Source organism: Equus caballus, chromosome 1 (genome assembly GCF_041296265.1).
Source record: "Equus caballus isolate H_3958 breed thoroughbred chromosome 1, TB-T2T, whole genome shotgun sequence".
NCBI lineage: Eukaryota > Metazoa > Chordata > Mammalia > Perissodactyla > Equidae > Equus > Equus caballus.
In genome coordinates this window covers 20,179,163-20,197,117 of record NC_091684.1, presented here as the reverse complement: position 1 = coordinate 20,197,117, position 17,955 = coordinate 20,179,163, and the positions used below count along the sequence as shown (strand labels likewise).

General features: G+C 45.3%; 1 protein-coding gene across 9 annotated transcripts in view; it reads right to left on the bottom strand.

Moving 5' to 3' along the window:
* GPAM (glycerol-3-phosphate acyltransferase, mitochondrial) overlaps positions 1-16,259 on the bottom strand; it is a 59,605-nt gene extending 43,346 nt beyond the window's left edge. For 2 of the 9 annotated variants that reach the window (XM_023639409.2, XM_023639412.2), the window contains exons 1-3: positions 15,919-16,149; positions 7,407-7,587; positions 5,606-5,766 (exon numbers count right to left, since the gene is read on the bottom strand). In XM_023639409.2, the coding sequence (XP_023495177.1) occupies positions 5,606-5,766; positions 7,407-7,432 (187 nt within the window). In that variant the 5' untranslated portion in view covers positions 7,433-7,587; positions 15,919-16,149. Of the gene's footprint in view, positions 1-5,605; positions 5,767-7,406; positions 7,588-11,866; positions 12,007-15,918 lie in introns of those variants that run through there. The other 7 variants (XM_070220575.1, XM_070220571.1, XM_070220663.1 and 4 more) reach the window with 7 other exon arrangements.
* Between the last annotated feature and the right edge of the window lie 1,696 nt (positions 16,260-17,955).

The following is a 17,955-nucleotide window of genomic DNA, read 5'->3' as shown; positions in this document are numbered from 1 at the left end:
CCATCATCCATTTACCTCCCTCTCTACCTGCACTGGCCTAATCCAGGCCACCACCTTCTTCCCTGGGAGACATAACACCTTACTACCTGGACTTCATGTCTGCTTCCCACTCACCAATTCCCCCTCCCCCAAACATCCCACATGTGAGCCAGAATGAACATTTGAAAATGCAACACTGACCATGTGAAACACCCCCATTTCTCTTCCTGATCCCCACTCCACCTGCTTCAAATCTTTTCAATTATTCCTTATAGTTTTTAGGACAAAGACTAAAGTCTTTAACACAGCCTCTAATGCCTGGCACGGTCCCCCCTTGCTAATGTCTCCACCCTCTTCTCCCCCGACTCGCCCTTTCTCTCTCCAACTTTGGCCACCCTAGCTTTATTTCAGTTCCTTACAAAAGGCTCAGCTCTTCCCTTGCACAAACTGCTTCCTCTGCCAGGAGTCATCTTTCCCATAATCCCCATTTTCTCTTTTTCTCATGCCTCAAATCTCAACTCCTCATAAAAACCTTTATCGATCCTCAGACTAAGTCAGGCCCCTTGTCATATGCTTCCCCCCATGGGACTTATCACAATTATCATTGAATGCTTAATTGTAGAATTAGTCATTTAATGTCTGCTTCTCCCTCTTAATTGCCATTCTTGACTTCTCCCATTCCCTTCCTCTGTATTTCTAGCACCTAACAGTGCCTTGCACAAAACAGATGTTCACAGTCTACTTGTTGAATGTCTAAATAGAAGGCACGATTAACTTAGAATTAATAAGGGAGAGTGTGAATTGTCAACAGTCCTGGACAACAACAGCTCTAGGAATAGAAGTATTCAAGGAGGGATCCATGAACCATAGTTTTGTGGGCTCAGGACTTTACGGGTCTTGGAGAAGGCGTGTATTCAAGCTTAATAGGGAGGTAAAAAGCAGATTTTCCATTACTCCCCTCAGGCCACTCCTTGGGCCAGAGTAGAGGGAAAAATATAACTACATGGGAGAATAGGGGCCCAGATCTCCAGTATTAACTGGCAACACAGTGGGCGGTGGCCCACCATGGAAGAGAAGCCACAATTGAGAACAAGGCAAAGCAGAGGCTAGCAGGCAAACACACGTCCTCAGTACACTTGGAGGAAGGAATTTGAAAATAGTTGAAAGGGAAAGCTAGGAATGGCTGGAGACATACTTATTTTTATCTCCCTCAGAATCAGTCTCTGTCAAAAACAGAAAAAAAATTTCACGAAGACAGCAAGGGGGAGCAGAACTGCTTTGCATTTAGATTATTCTTTTTCTAATGAGTCCAAAATAAGCTAGAACCTCATTGAAGTCGAATTGGGAGGAAGATCAATCTAAGTTCAGCTAAGGCTCATTTTCAGAATACTTCTAAAGAAATTTAGTTTTATTCCTTTTGGGGACATAGAAGCGCTATTTTCTTTTGGAAAATTTCTTCTCTTGGGTATTCTAAGCATACTCCTGCTAACTGTCTTTAGCTCTTCATTTGCAAATTTCCCAAAAGAAAACCTTTCCGAAGAGTGTTTTCAACCCAGTTTCCAGTTATCTAAATTACATGGTATAAAGCAGAGTCTGAATAAGCATAATACAATTGACTGTGGTTTTCACCAAATCTTTCTTAACTGACAATCATTGCCATATTATTCCATAAAATATTTGGAATTTATTACAATGCTGATCTCCCACATGAAAGTAAGATGTTAGAGAAGAGTCTTTTCATAATCTAGGGTCATGGGATGCAGTCCCCTCTTCTAGCCCCACTTTGTTACACTGCTGACTAGGCAGGTCATCGAGTCCAACCCTTCACTCATTTAGGGTGATTTATACCTCGCCTTTTTCTGTTGCACAATCAGTTCTGCTTAGAAAATAGTAAAACATTTTCCCCCTTTATCAAATTATTTTATAGTCAACTTTTTTTCAAAGGCTCTCAATGCTGGTCCATGGTTCCAACTTCACTTCCATAAATCACTGGAACACATATGTAAATTTAGCATACATGCAAGTGTAGAATTCCTAGTAACCATCATCGGATATAGATAGGAGTAAACAAACCTTCACATCCATAATGTTGGTTTTTCTCTAGGTTATTTATAAGTAATGGTCTTAGGCGGTAGTCCATCTAAATTCCCAGGTCACGTGCTCATTAACTGTTGAATGAATATAATCTTGGTAGAGGGGGAATTGTATCTAAAGTCTCATCAATTGATCAAATCCTGGAATGAATGAAATGTTAACCTCCCAGAGATAAGGTTTAGTTAACTTTAAGCTCTATAGAGTATGGCATGCCTTATGTACACAACATGAATTTTTTAGTGGTGATAATAGTTACAATAATAAAATTATCTACTTGGTCCATAACCCCATTTTATAAACCACAGCGACTCTTTGCCAAATTCTAATTAAGCAGAATAGTCAGCTGGCTCTCCTTTGTGTGTGGCCTGCAATCTGCTCTTGCTCACATAACCAGAGGTGGTGCCTATAGAAATCATGTTATCAATTAGGCATGTGCTTTAAGATTACAACATGGCTGCCATTCAGACACATCCAAAATGATCATTATTCTGAGTCCTTAATTACAGTTTGACAAACTAAATTATCCAGAACTGTGAAAGGTCTTGGAATGTTGAATGTAAACTCAATCTATGGTTTTAATCTGTGCCTCATTTTCCCCATCTGTAAAACAAGGCTAATAATAGTTCCTACTTTATAGAGTTGTCATGAGGATTAAGAGTTAAGATATGTAAAGCACTGGGACAGTGCACAGCACATAGTAGGCACTACGTAATGTTTGCAGTTATCCTAAGAGTTCCTAGGAAAATGACTAATCCTCTAAAAGAAGGCCTCATTTCCTGAAAAATGTGATCTTTGGGAAGCACAATCTTTCCTAGCTCCAATCCCAACAAGTTTTCTTTTTCCAGTTACAAATTTGTATAGTGTTTTCCTTTGATAACTACACTATGGATTGAGTCAGTAAAGTCTTTAAAGCAGTAGTTCCTAACTTTTTGGAGTCAGGGAAGACTTTGAGAATCTGATGAAACTCCAGACGCTCTCCCGAGAAAAACTGTACATGTTGAAGTTCGCATTCAATTTCAGAGGGTCCGTAATTCCCTCCGAGGTCATTCACGGACCCCAGATTAAGAATCAGTGTTTGAAAGCATGACTTGGAAGATAGCCACATTTGGATCTTGTTCTTTTAACAATGTCTAAAGCAAGAGAAGACAGAAACACACATTTGTACATTGTAAAGGAAGTATGCATTACTTTGGCCAGCTAAGTACTTTCCAATAAAGGGTTTTGATGAAGATGGAGATGATGATGAAGTGGAGGACAAGAGGAGGAGGAGGAGTCATCCTCCAAAATGGATAAAGGTAGATAGACTAAAAGTATACTTTTACCTTTGGCTGAGCTGACTATGCAGCAGAGCTTGGAAACTGGGCAGTCCTGTGGGGCTGTTATTATTAGGACCTCTGGAGGCAGTTTGAGTAACTGATTGTATCCAAAGCTTTCTTTGAAGCCTCAAAGAGGTAAAATATTTTCACTGGGTCTTTTCACGCCCATTCAATGATTCAGACACAAAAGAAATGCTAATTATGGGAACTGAGCTGTGAATTCTGAGTGACCCCGGGGGACAAAATGATTATCTGGTGGTCTTATGTTGCTGGAAATTTATTAGAGGGTTTTAAGATTACGTTAACTGATTTTCACCTTAAGTGCTCCACCTGGGGAAGCATTAAAGGCTCCTGAGAAGGAATGATTTCCAAGAAGTAATGGCATCTGCGACAAGATCTTTCGGGTGAGTCAGGGGTACTCTGAGGAGAAAAGCCTGAGTGAGGCGGCTGTGTCCAGCTGGGGTGGTGTGATGGGCTTGCCACAACCAAAAGCTGCCACTTTGATTAGGTCCTTACTGATCTCCTGCTTCCAATAGTACAAATGCCAGAGACCCAGAGAAAGAATAATATATTTACAACAGAGGTCATAGAATGAGACCAAGGACCCACTTACACTTCTGCCCCATTATGGTCTCATATTGCACCCCTGGCTCTAAAAGCCAAACACCTTCTCAGGGTCTGCAAATATTGACAAGCTCTTACCCCTGCTGACCTCTGCACTCTTGTCCTTTATCATCTCCCCCTCCCTCCTGCCCTCTGCCCCAGTCCCCAAGGCCATCTCTCTGTTCTTGGATCATCTCAAGCTCTTCCCTGGCTCAAGGCCTCTGTATTCATTGTCCCCTCTGCCAGGAACATTCCCTCTCTAGGTATCTGCATGGCTGACTCATTCTTAACGTTTTGGTCTTAGCCCATTAGCAAGCTTCTGTCCCCTGCCTTGTCACTTTCTTTTATATCATCCTAGTTTCTTTAGAGCACTTACCACTATCTGAAAATAATCTGTTGACTTGTTTTCTTTATATTGTCTATCTTCCCCATTAGAAAGTGAGCTCCATGACAGCGGGGGACCTATGTCTTGATCACTGTTGGAGCCCCCAGGCTTAGCACAGAGAAAGCACTAGATAAACATTTGTTGGCTAAAGGAATGAACCATCATCCTAATAGTTACCATTTATTGAGCACTTACTCCATGCCAGGCACAGGGCTGTAGGTTTTTTACAAATACTGTCTCAGAGTTTTCACAGCAACCCTCCAAGTGAGGTATTTATCTATTATCCCCATGGTCCAAAGTAGGTTTCAGAGAGGTTATGCAGCTTTTCCAACATCAAAGCTAGCAAGTAATGGAGACCTGATTTGTACCTAGGCATGTTTGACTCCCACACTCACACTAAATCCACAGTCAGCACACTTTTTCCATGAAGGACCAGATAGTAAATATTTAAGCCTTTGCAGGCCATATGGTCTCTGTGGCAACTACTCATCATTGTAGTAGTTTGAAAGTGGCCCTAGATAATACATAAACAAATGGATGAGGCAGTGTGCCCATAAAACTTTATTTACAAAACAAGTCTTAGGCAGGATTTGGCTCAGGGGCCATAATTTGCAGATCCCTCCTTTAAATCATCATTCCATATATGCTATGCTAGAAGGAGGTTAAAAAATGAGGGAGGGAGTAAAAGAAAAGCATTAAAATGTGTGCTTGTGCATGGTGAGCTCTGTTTGAATAAGACAGCAGGTGGATAAACAGTTGTTAAAAGGAAAATAGGCAATAGGAAAATAGGCAAATTGACTGAATTACAACCATCACTTAAGACTACAGTCAAGTTTAATTCGAATAATTTATTCCATTTAACCAAAGTTCGATTCGTATTGTAATTATACACTGTTTCACCTGCCAACACCTGAACAGACCCACATAAACTTCCATCCCAAGCAGGCCCCAACTAATCTAAGGACAAAGCGTACTGAGTCACTCTGACTGTTAAAATTCTTCCTCTTTCAACTGTTGAGCCTGAAAACTTTAGTCTTTCCTTCTCCAGCAAACATATGAGTTCTTGGCAAGAGGTGAAAGACAAGATATGAATCTCAGGTCTGAGCCAGCCCAGAGAAGTCTCTCGCAGCCTCCCTGGGAAGATGAACATTATTTGTGCTCAGCCGTTCAGTCATTCCGTGTGGCTCTTGGGACTGAGTATCAGCACTAAAACAAACGACCAACTCACCAGTCCCCGGGGTCTGGGCGGGGAGGCAAGGACTGAACTTTGAGCAGGTGGGAGATGGAGGGACAAAGGCGCTGGCTTCTGTAGTGCTTGTCTGTGCATGAGCGGCAGGCTGGTGTGGGCCAGAGCCCAGCGGGGAGGCCTCCTCTAGGCACTCGGCAGCCCTAGGTCATCAGAAACACATTAGACAAAATATTCATTTCTCTGGTACCCTGGAGAAAGAATCCCTCTGGAAACAGCCTCCAGGAAAGATTCCCTTTGTAAACAGCAAGAGGTTCTTAAACCGATAGACTCATTTTCCTCAACTTGTATGCAATTTTCTAAACAAGGGCTTTCAATGTTTAAGCAGGTGACAAAGATTCAAACTTTTGTCAGGCTCCTGAACTTTCCCCTCGGCCGATCTGTGCACTTCCTTGTAAAATCCAGTTTGAGCAAGAACTCTGCTAAATCAGTTTAACTGCACCCCCACCTTCCATATCTGATTGGGTCCCTCATCCTCCACCCATCTCCCAGGTGACATCTGACGACCCTAGTCCGTCTTCAGCAAAGAATCTTGTTAGGTCAGCTTAGCCAGAATCTCCCTTACTCCTGATGTTTCCTCTTAGTAATCTTCCATCATCCACTGACCCCCCCCCCCCACCCTGCTCCCTGGATAGAAATTCCCACTCGCCCACGCTGTATTCGGAGTTGAGCCCAATCTCTCTCCTCCACTGCAAAACCACATTGCAATGGTCCCTATTGCTATCACAGTGGTCCTGAATAAAGTCTGCCTTACCCTGTTTAACGAGTGTTGTTGAATATTTTTTTCCTCTAACACAGGAAAGCATCCCAGCGTGGTAGAAGCAACATCTGAAGGGGAATCTAGAGATGCCAGATCTATCCCAGCTCAGCCATTCACCAGCAATGAGGTCTTGGGCACCCCTTCCCATCGAGTCCCCTTCCTGAGCCTGTTTTCTTATCAATAACAGGATGAGTCAATCTCATACTTTTCATCCACCCCAATGTCCATCTTTTTGTTGTCTGTTTAATATCTGTTTATTTATTATTGTTTATAGTTTCTATTAAAGATGATTCATATTATTAATAAAAGTGAGTTCTGGGGCCAACCCCATGGCCTAATGGTTAAGTTCAGCGCAATCTACTTCGGCAGCCTGGTTCATGGGCTGGGATCCTGGGCATGGACCTACACCACTCATCAGCCATGCTGTGGCAGCTACCCACATATAAAGTAGAGGAAGATTGGCACAGATGTTAGCTCAGGGCTAACCTTCCTCAGCAAAAAAAAAAAAAAAAAAAGTCCCTATTGAGGACTTTGTATTTACCAGGATTGTGCCATATGCTTTCCATGCATTCTATTACTTAATTCTCACCAACCTCCCTATGAGAAGGGAGCCTTATGATCACAGACTTCATAGATATGACAACTGAGGTTCAGGGAGGTGACATAATTTCCCAAGGCCAAACAGAGGGTAGGAGGGTAAGTGGCAAAGCTGGGATTTGAGCCTGAAGCTACTTTTTTTTTTCAAGAACTGCGCTGTCTTCATGTGCCCTATAGCCCCTGGTCAGGGTCTGACTTGAGAGGAAAATGCAGATTCAAACTCCCTTGCCCTGAATTCCTTATTACAGCACCGTGGTGCCACTCGCCAAGTCAGGCTACTAAATACCAAGATGTCTTCCCTGAAGGAGATGGTGCAGGAGCTGCCTTGCATGTCCAGTGTGCAGTCTTTGCCCTTGAGACACTTAGGACCCTGGAGAGCTGATAAAACTCATGGCCCAATCAGGAGGACCAGTGCTGATAACTCACATAGCAGGAATTCCCTTGTCCTCCATCCGTTATTGTCATATCCATGCACAAGGAAACTTGAAAAAATGGTGTCTGCAAATCTCTGGTCACTGAAGAATCTTTTTCTTTCCTAGCGAGAGGCAACCCATTCAAGGATGCACCAAGTCAACAATCTGGTGATACAAGAGGTCTGAAGGTTCTCCTTGAAACAAACAATTGGAGATTTTTAAGAGGACATATCAGTGCTGGCCTGACCAGGGAGGAGAGTGGGGACACATGGTGGGAGAAGGGTAGACTCCTGGAGATAGCAGGGCAAGGCATAAAGTTAATGGTTTGTGCATATCTGATACTCTCCCGGGTTGGAAGAGAAAAAGGGAGGGAGTTTAACTATTGAATGTCTACTAGGGTGTGGGTGCTTTTATATACAATGAGCATTAGGTCTTGACAAGATGTAAAGTTGATGTTTTACAGACGAGGCTAGTAAGAATCTAAACAGGGATTCCATTTCTTTTTTCCACTCTACTTCAATGCCTATGTAGACACCATCCTACTTCTAATTCAGATTTTCATGAAGTAGATGACACTTTCTCAAAAGAATATCTGTAAAAAATATTTAGGCTGCAAAACCTAATATAGTGCCTAGCATATAGTAGGAACTCAAATAAAACAGGATGAATTAACAACTCTGAATGTGGTTTCTCAAACTGAGGTAAATATCGTTTGATCCAGTAGTTCTCAACTAAGAGTGATTTTGCCCCCTGGAAGACATTTGGAAATGTCTGGAGATATTTTTGGTTGTCAAAAAAGAAGGGAGAAATACTACTGGCATCTAGTGGGTAGAGACCAGGATGTTGCTAAACATCCTACAATGCACAGGACAACCCCACCACAAAAAAATATTATCTGACCCTTAATGTCAATAGTGCCAAGGTTGAGAAATTCTGATCCAATCCAACATGTTTTACAGCTGAAGAAACCATGACCCAGTGAGATTGAGAGACTTGGCCAGGGTCATATAACCAGTTGATGGCAAAGCTGTGATGAGAAATATCCCCTGAAGCCTCCTACAATGTTCTTGCCAGACCTCCAGCTGCTAACCAGCCAGAGGGCTGTCTGCTATGAGAGGTATGGGTTCATTGGGAAAGACTGTGTTGGCCCAATAGCCCAGGCAAGCCAAACATAGTTATGTAAGTTCAAGTGGACCAAGCCAGTTGCTCCTCAGTCTGAATCATCCCCTGAATAAGCAGCCAGGGAAGGTTCCAGAGAACAAAGAGACTCAGACTTGGAACACAGAGTGCTCCCTTGGAGGCCTTTGCTGCCCACCAGCTTCACACTCCCACTCCTTCATTTTCTTAGGGTTGCAAACCAAAATGCAATTATCAAGTCAAAGAAAGAATTTTCTTTTAATAATTAAATAGGCAAGTTAAAAATATTAATGATTAAGTGGTCATATTGGGTCAAGGTAGAAATCAACAGAAATTTATTCTCTTCAAAACATATTAGTCATTTGCATTATCATTGTCACCAATGACAACTTTTTGGCCTCCTATGTGCCAAGAGATGTGTTGGGTCTCAGGGGAGAGATGGGAAGAAGGAGAAGAGTGTGTCCACCAATGTCATGCACAAGGCATATCCTTGATCTCAATAAACACTCAGTCCAAACAGAGTCTCCTTTGCAATTGCCATCATAGAGCAAGGCCAACACTGCAAAATGGATAAAACAAAGCTCTCCTTACAGCTAAATATCTAAGCCTAGCGTGACTCACTATTTTAAACAACTTTTAACACAGAAACGTTCAACTACAGACCAAGAACTTGGACTTTACCATTTACATTTTGGGACTTAGTTTGCCTGATGGACATTTTCTTCTATCCATCAAACTACATGGGGGACTTCCAATGCTCTGGACCATATCTAAAATGACGGGATAACCAGATGCAGTATGGGACTTCATTCAACCAGAGTAGATCCTTTAACCCCAAAATCCCCTAACTTAAGTGGATGAAGAGCCCCTAAAAGGTTACCCCAAACCAGGGTACTGGCATCTTTTCTAGCAGGCTCTAAACTGGATCTCAGCGGAAGCTGGAGATCTGGGTTAACACAACACTGAAGATCAACTTTTATCTTGAAATTTCAATGAAAAATTAAACATCTTGATAACACTGAGTACTAAGGGCTTTTATTTCCATTGCAACTGCTTTTTGAGATGGATAATTCCCCTTTAGATTTTCATGAGTTTGGCCCAGAAACTGGATACTCAAGGCATTAAACATACAGGAGCCTGGGACGCCAAGAAAACAGTAGTGTCTACTTAACGGTTTGGCTGCCACAGCCAGCTAAGTGTCTTGGGGAAGTGAGTAGAATTTGAATACATCAGCTCTGCCACTCCGCTCCAGACTGGGAAATCAGACACTAAGAAAGACACTCCAGGGGCTCCTTCTTGCGTTTGGACATGGGTGTTAACCTCAGTGATGAGCAGATTGTGGGGCAATGCTTCCCAGGCTTTGAGTTATGACAGTGCAGTAAACAAAGGAATGCTAACTTTTTTATTCTGCCTAATCATAATGTAAAACTCAACATAAATTGGAAATCTACAAACACCATCATTTGATAAAAGAAGGAATGTTTTAACATCCCAACAGGAAGAAGGGATAAACTCTCAGAACAAGAGGAAGTTCCTCGAATTGAATACTGCAGCTATATTAAAGAGTTGCTGCTTTGTCCTTAGTTCTTACATCACCCTAGACTGGAGGAAACATCGCAAACCAGCACCCATCTGCAATCAGGAATGTGGGTGCTATGAGTAGCCACTGGAGTTAGCTGGAGAATTAGGTTTGAGACCCAGCTTGAATGGAGAAGGTATTCTTGGGCAAGGACAGGGAGGGGTGAGGGGGTAAAATTAGGGGGATAGGAGTTGCCCTTAGAATCAGCCACTCTGCTCTCTGGTGGCACTCTCTATGCTGTAATGCTACACTAACTTGCCTGTTTAATTATCCGTCTCTTCCACTGGGCTTTGAGTTCCTTGAGAGCAGTAACTGTGCCTTGTTGCCCTGAGTCACAGAGCTAATTAGATGTGGGGGAGGGCTGGTGGCGTAGCAAGGGGGCATTCAAAGGAACAATGGCAAAGCACCAGGGACACACAGTGCTGCCTCATGGACCCAAACAATCTGAGGATTAGAAGGCACATTTTCTGTTACCCAATCATGTGTGCCATTTCTGGCTGGTATAGTAGAGGGGGCTCTACCTCCATCCTACGTGATGGGGGTCAGGACTGCTGCTTCCCCAGGGAGGTGCCAGGGGACTGCTAAGCAAAGGCCCATCTCCTCTCCCATTGTCCCTGTGGCTGTCTGAACAGGAGCAAGGTTGGGTGGAGAGCAGCCAGCCTCCTGCCTGCTTGCTGCTTCGTGCCCCTGGATTTCCCATTGCCCAGTCCCAGAAGAGCGCTCAGTCCCAAGGTTTTCAACTTTCCCAGGCCCTTGTTCCTTATAGTCACTTTTAGGAATTAACTCAAAGAAAAGGTCAGCCACATTGTCACAAGCAGCCCCCAGGGTTGAGCTCCACAGCAACCACCCCTTCCCTGCAGAGAAAGTCCAGCCCACAGGAAAATGGATGTTGCTTTCTTTCAAGACTCATGTTGGGTGGTTTTTTAGCCAGCTTGATTCCTGGCAGCATGTTGAAGCCCAATACACAGAGCCAGCCTCAGCTAAAGTTCCCACCAGCCCCATGGGGCACTGGGTGAATGCCAAATGCAAAGCTCACTAAGTGCACTGAGGTGGTGGGGGGGAGGGGGAGACATGCAGCGCTCCTGTCCCCTGCTGCTTGAGAGCCCAGGAGCAATGATGGGGTGTTTTCATTAGCGCTGGCTCAGCATGACAACTAGGAGCCCCATTATATATCTGAAATGCTGCTCATGGCTGGAGAACCGGGCTCCACCTTGGTGGGATTAGCAAGGCTGTGGGTTCTGGGAAGTGAATGGTCAAGATGGGCTTCCCATTGCAAATATCCTGCCATTTTCCTCGTATGACCTATTAGGGGGAATTTGCCTTGGGGTACAACTTGTTATTCAAAGTCTCGTTGGAATTGCTCTTGGTCTAGCATATTGTTTACTGCATGGCCTCTCTGTTCCTGTCTCAACATCCAATCCTCCATGACTCTCCCACCAAACAGGGGTTTTCAAATCCTGAATTCAGGTGAAGACAGTTGTGTGCCTTGAAGTATCAACCCTGCTGCTTACCTTCCTACCATGATTTCTCCCTTCAGGAGTCACTGGCTAAAACACTGATGTCCCTGAGAGGTCCCACTAAGCCCTGTGGCCAGCAAGCAATAGGTGGGGATTGGCTAATAGATAGCTGAAAGCAAGGCAAGAGTGAGCCCCAGGTTGGGAAGAAGAGATGGAGAGAGAATTGATATGCCTCCAGAGGTCAAGGGAGCAGGGTCCCCCACGGGGAAGGTGGGAAAGAATTAAAGATGCTGACATCACCATTCTTTCAGGAGCCTGGGACTGATCATTTCCTTTCACCACTCTCTGCAGGCTTAGGCTTCCCATCACCTCCCAGAGCTTCTGGCTTTGTCTGGAAAAAATGCTAACCAGCTCTTTACAGGAGCTGTCACTAATGGCCTGGCCAGAGAGCTTACAAAAGACCCTGTGTGCAGTGCAAAAGGAACATGGTGCTCCTGAGAGGAGGCCGAGTGGGTGGGAAGGGGGCAGCCTTGGGAGCACTCATGGGCAGCCAAGGAAGATGACGAGCCCATCCCCAATTCCTCAGCTCCCTGCTCCCCGCCCAGCCTGCCTTGCTTAGAATATTTCACCACCAGAGATGACCACCGCAGGTGGGTTAATCATCCAGGCTGGACATGTAGGAACTTGGGGGGAAAGGACACAGACTAGAACTTGTTTTCTGTCCCCAATCCCTGGGAAGAGGCTCAGGGACTTTCTCTGAAAGGAGTGACCCCAGGAGATGGAAGATGCTGGGATCCAGCTGGGGGAGTAGGAAGGAGGTCCTAGAGAATGGAGATTCTAAGAGACAGAATCAGCCAGTTCTTCCTGTTGCCTTTCTTGAGTTTGGGCCCAGCCTCTCCCCATCAGCAGAGACAGCTGGGGAAGAAGAGCACTGGACAGGGAGTCAGGAGGCCCTCATTTAATCTGGCTCTACCTTGCTATGAGTCAAGAGAACCATAAACACCAGAGACAGGCAACTCAGTCTTAGGAATCTTTCCATCCACCTGCTCACTTTATACTCACAGACTCTGGGTCCCAGAGGGTTGCAGGCACTTGGCCAGGGTGGCATGTACCAAGCAGCTACTGTGTCCTGGTCAAGGTGGCGTGTTAGGTGCTCACGTGCTGTTGGTTCATCAGAGAGGCCTTTCTTGACTAGCTCCCCATCTAAATTGGGTCCTTTATTCTTGTTCTCATCACAGATGGGAATGACCCATTTATTTGTGCGATTATTTTTTTTTTTTTTAATGCCTTTCGCCTTGCCCCATTCTGCGGTAACTTCCACGGGACAGGGAACTTTCTCTGCCTCATTCTCCACTGCATCCCAGTGATTCACGCACAGCAGGCACATACCAATATTTACTGAATGCAGAATCTCTATTCTCAAAGTAACCCCATGAGAGAAGTATAACACCCATTTTACAGACAAGAAAAGTGTGGTTCAGACCATTTAAATAACAAATGGGAAAGCCAAATGCAGCAGTGGACCTGGATGAGCCTGTCCCCAGGCTGCACTCTTTTCTAACAAAGATTATCAGACTTGGCGGATTCCCTTAATCTGGGGGCCTTGGTTTAGGCTTTTCCAGCTGTGATGTTCTAGAACCAAATGCCCCAAGACCACTCCCTGAGAGAGCAGAAGAGGCTAGGGGTCACTCCAGACTGGAGGCAGCTTAGAGCCTGAGTGCCCAGGCAGGCGCTCCATCTTGCCAGGCCACATTCTAGGTCAAGGGACCAGGCAGGGAAGATGAGGCTGAGGACCACACAGCAGTGAGGGGCCCCACTCAGCAACTGCGGAGGCAAACAGGAACATCTGCCTGACAGGAGTGTTAGAGGGGACCAATCACCAGGAGGCAGTGAGCCCAAAGCTAAGGGTCTGCAAAAGCCTCTGGCAAGTGGGAAGGGCACAGGCTTTGAGGCTGGACACGTCGGAAATTGTCTCCGCTCTTGCACTTACCAGCTTGGGCAGGTTAGTTACATTCTCTTAGCCTCAGTTTGCTCCTCTGAAACATAGGATGGTGCTGACCCCCTTACCTCACAAGGAGGATAAGTGAGATATGCCAGGGAAAGCACTTAGCACAGCGCCTGATCTACGGCGAACATCTAGCTGATGTCAGTCTCCTTAAACACTTCCTTCCAGGCTGGACCAAATTCCCGATTTGGAGCCCCTCTCTGTCTTTAGATGGGAGTCCATCAGTGGTTAAACCTGGCTACAAAGGTAAGGCAAGAGGCTGACAGGGAAAGCAGGTCTTTATAGAGAGGACAGAGCTCAGAACCCAAACATCTCAGGTCCGGGTCCATGCCCGCTTACCACTGTATCCTCAAAGCCTCGCCCACAACCTGCACTGCGGTTCATGTGCAGCAGCCTCAGCTGAGTGGACAGGTCCAACAGAGCAGGTGGGAGAGCTAGCTGCCACATTCCAACCATTAGCTTGATATTCATTTGGTTTTGATCAACACATTGAGCACCAGAGTGGCACCCCACATGGCATGGGAGAGAAAGCGTGGACTCTGAAGTCCACCATCTAGTGTGTTAACTTGTTTCTTAACCTACAGTTTCCTCCTCTGCTAAATGGGTTGACACTCATAGGCTTGTTGTGAGGATTAAGTTAAGAAGGTAAAGCACTTAGAACAGTGCTGGGCAGGTGGCAGGCACTCCATCACAACGTCAGCCGTTATTACCAGTAAGAGTCTACTGGGTGTCAGAGACCGCAAGGCTCTGGGGGCCTGGCTGGGAGCAAGGTCCTCGCCTTAAGAGAGCTGCTGGTCAAGTGGATGCAATGAATGAGGAAATCAGTAATCATAAAACAATATGCTTAGTGGTCCGGTAAGGTGAAGTCCAGGGGACCTCACCTAGTACCAGAGGAACTTTACCCAGAAACCTGACTAATCTGTTCACTTGGCCAGATGGGGGGCAGGGCAGGGTGGAGAGTGCTCCAGGCAGAGAGGATAAGAAGCAATAAGGTCGACCACGGGACGTGCAAAGGACGAGTGTCTATGTGGCAGGACAGAGATGGAGAATGGCGAGGGAGGAGGCCAGAGAGGCGAGCAGGACCCAGACCATCCAGAGGATGGTAAAGGGAGGAAATGCTCCTGAAAGAACACGGAAGAATCAGATCCAGGCGGTCTAACTCCCTGCTCTGGGCTTGTCCGGCACATCTTGGCATTTCCCTTAAAATTACGAGGGGGAAGCAGGATTCATTTTGAGGAACTTCTCAGACCAATTATTCTGAAGAGTCTCAGGAGATCCAATGGGGCCTCAGCAGAGAAAACTCCCCAGGGAACCACAAAATAGAGAAAAAAGCATCCTCCATCCTGTGGAATGTTTGTGGGACAAAGCCATGATACCATCCCGCTGCGGCTAACAAAGCAAGGAGGCCCCAGATGCAAACACTTGAGAATTCAGACAACACAGATGGAAACATTTGGGAATTAAGATAACCACCAAGACTAGAAAAAGGAAATACAGTTGCCTCGGTTCTTTCTTAATCTAAAATGCATAGGTGAAAAAAAAAATCAGTTTTAATACCACTTTACCATAAACGCATTCTTTCCACTTAGTGCCAAAATAAAATGTTTTCCTTGTTTTTGCATCAGCTCCTCCCCACTTCATCCACACCAAACAACTAGAGAAGATAGAGGCTATTCTTTTATCCTCATTCCTGCTAGCACCACAAGGAGCCCAGCCTTTATCCATAGTGAGGCTGTCCTTTGACATTATAAAGCCCAACCAGAGCTCGGAAACACTGCTGAATTGGGAATATGATGGGGATGAGAACGGACAATGCACATCAAACACAGACCTAAGACAGAGTGGGAGACAAATTCTCATAAGTGAGGTGCTAGGCCCCACTCTTCTTTCTCTATAGCCAACATCACAAGGATGGGTGTCATCAAGCAGAGCATTTGCAAATCAGATTTAATGATATTTCAAGCTAAAGCAATTGGACTTCACATAAAATATCCAAAACCGTCTCAGGGCTGTGGAGTTCTGAGCCAGGGGGAAGATTAACAAGGAGGCCAAGAGAGTAGCTAGACCTCAGGAAGGATTTCATGGGGAGCAAAAGCGTGCAGACGTGAAAGTTTCATCAGGATCATGCTCACACTTCTCTCCGCCGCAAACAACTCACACCTTGGCTTTGCCTTCTCATAGAATCACAAGATTCTGAGTTCTGTTTCTTTCCACTTCCTTACTCTACCTTCTCTGCCTCTTCTGTTTTTCACTTTTGCTGCCCCATCACCCCACCCAAACCCCAATTCTAATGTTATGACATCCTAAGAAATTAGACACACACACACACGTACAGAATAATTAATACCTGTGTCCTTGAGTCTGTTGTTTGAGGAATTATTTCCAACCAGTTGATTAGCAAAGCTGATCAGGACTCTGGAGAAGACAGCCCCAGCCTGTGTGTGGGGTGAATAAAAAGCTCCTCAGGGTGCCCGTTTCTATGGCCAGAGACTGAAGGACTTTGGGTGCCCGATAGTAACCTCAGAAACAGTCCCCAGGCAGCAGCACAGTTTTGAAACACCACAGGAGGAAACCTCTTTAATCAAATAATAACCAGCCAGAGATAAGGCCTGCAGGGCCGAGTTCAGCCAGCCAATCACGTGCTTCCTTCCGATCTCAAGGACAAACAGACCCAGGCTTCTGGAGTGAGTTTCAGGGCTTGTTATAATTTAATGATGCTGCCGGTGGTGCCTTCTTGGCTTTGCCTGGTGGGGATTTTCTGACTAGGGAGTGAAGCTCTGAGCTCAGGAATCTCACTCTCAGTGGAGGCACCTGGCCCAGAGCCTGCAGCTGAGTATCCTGAGTGATCACATAGGGTATCCAGCTCTCAGCCTGGATGCTTCCACATTACCAAGAGGTTCTCCCTGCTGCTGGGAAGCCAGGCTTGAGTGGAGCTGAGCAGGGCTGGGTCACCAAGGGGTGAGCATATTTGACACCAGATGTGCAACTCATTGACTGTGACCCTGAAGAGGTCGTGGAGACCCTAGTGACTTGCTCTCATGTGTTGGAGATGCTTTACACGCACTCCCTGTGGGTCCTTAATTGGCAGTGACTGAGTTTCTCTGTGTTTTTCATCCCTCCCAGCTGCCCTCCCCTTGCAAGGCTATCAGTGCTCTGTTAGGCCACAGAGGTATCATGAAGCGGGGTGGGGGGTTCTGGGGGCTAAGCAGGCCCGGGAGTGAATAATGGCCCTACATCTTTCTAGACCTATGACTTTGAACATGCCACTCAGCCCCTTCCTCACCAAGTTGCTGCAAGTATTAAATGGAAAAACTCTGCCAGGTCCCTACAAGGTTCTTATGGGCCCTGAGGAGATGTAAACAAACCCTCAAATGGTGTTAATATATTAGAGCTCAATATTTAAAGGAACTTGAGGGGAACCCCTTCATTATGTGAATAACACTTGGCCATCAGCAGAATCAACTTTGGGACATTTTATCATCCCAAAAAGAAACCCCTTCCCATTAGCAGTCATTCCCCCTTACCCCTACCCTAACCTCCCCCAACAACCATCCATCCATTCAACAAATAGTTATTTTTCATCTGCTCTATTAGAGAGTGCATTAATCACTGGAAGACACCAAGGTGAGTTTCCTGCCCTCGTGAAATGATGTTGTAGCACAGGAAACAGTTTATTAAAGAGGTCCTTGGTAGAGTGGAGTCAATGGCAGGGGCCAGTGCAGGGGGCTTGTCACAGAGGGTTTGGTCCAGTCCAAAGGGAACAAGAGAAAACCAGCACACGTGGACAGAAGTGGACTCAGGTCAGAGGGCCAAGTGTAGCCAAAGCTTTTGCAAGGGAACTCCCTGAAGGGCTCCTGCTAGGGGCAAAAAGAGGAAAGCAAAGTTATATCTCCACTCCACTCCTTTTTAAAAATATGTAACAGCCTCATTAAGATATAATTCACATATCATACAGTTCACCCATTTAAGTGTATAATTCAATGATTTCTAGTACATAGTCACACAGTTATTCAACCATTAGTGAAATCAATTTTAAAACATTTCATCACCCCAAAAAGAAATCCCTTCCCATGAGCTGTCGTCCTGCATCCTTCTCCCCATCCCCACCTCTGCCGGCCCCTGGCAACCACCAATCTACTTTGTGTCTCCCATGGACTTGCCTTTTCTGGACATTTCGTATAAATGGCATCCTATACTATGCAGCCTTTGTGACTGACTTCTTTAACTTAGCACAATGCTTCCAGGGGTCACTTCATTCCCCTTTGTGGCTGAATAATATTCCACTGTAAGAATGTACCACAATTTGTTTACCCATTCATCCATTGATGGACGTTTGGACTGTTTCCACATCTTTGTTGTTACAAATAAAGCTGCTATGGACATT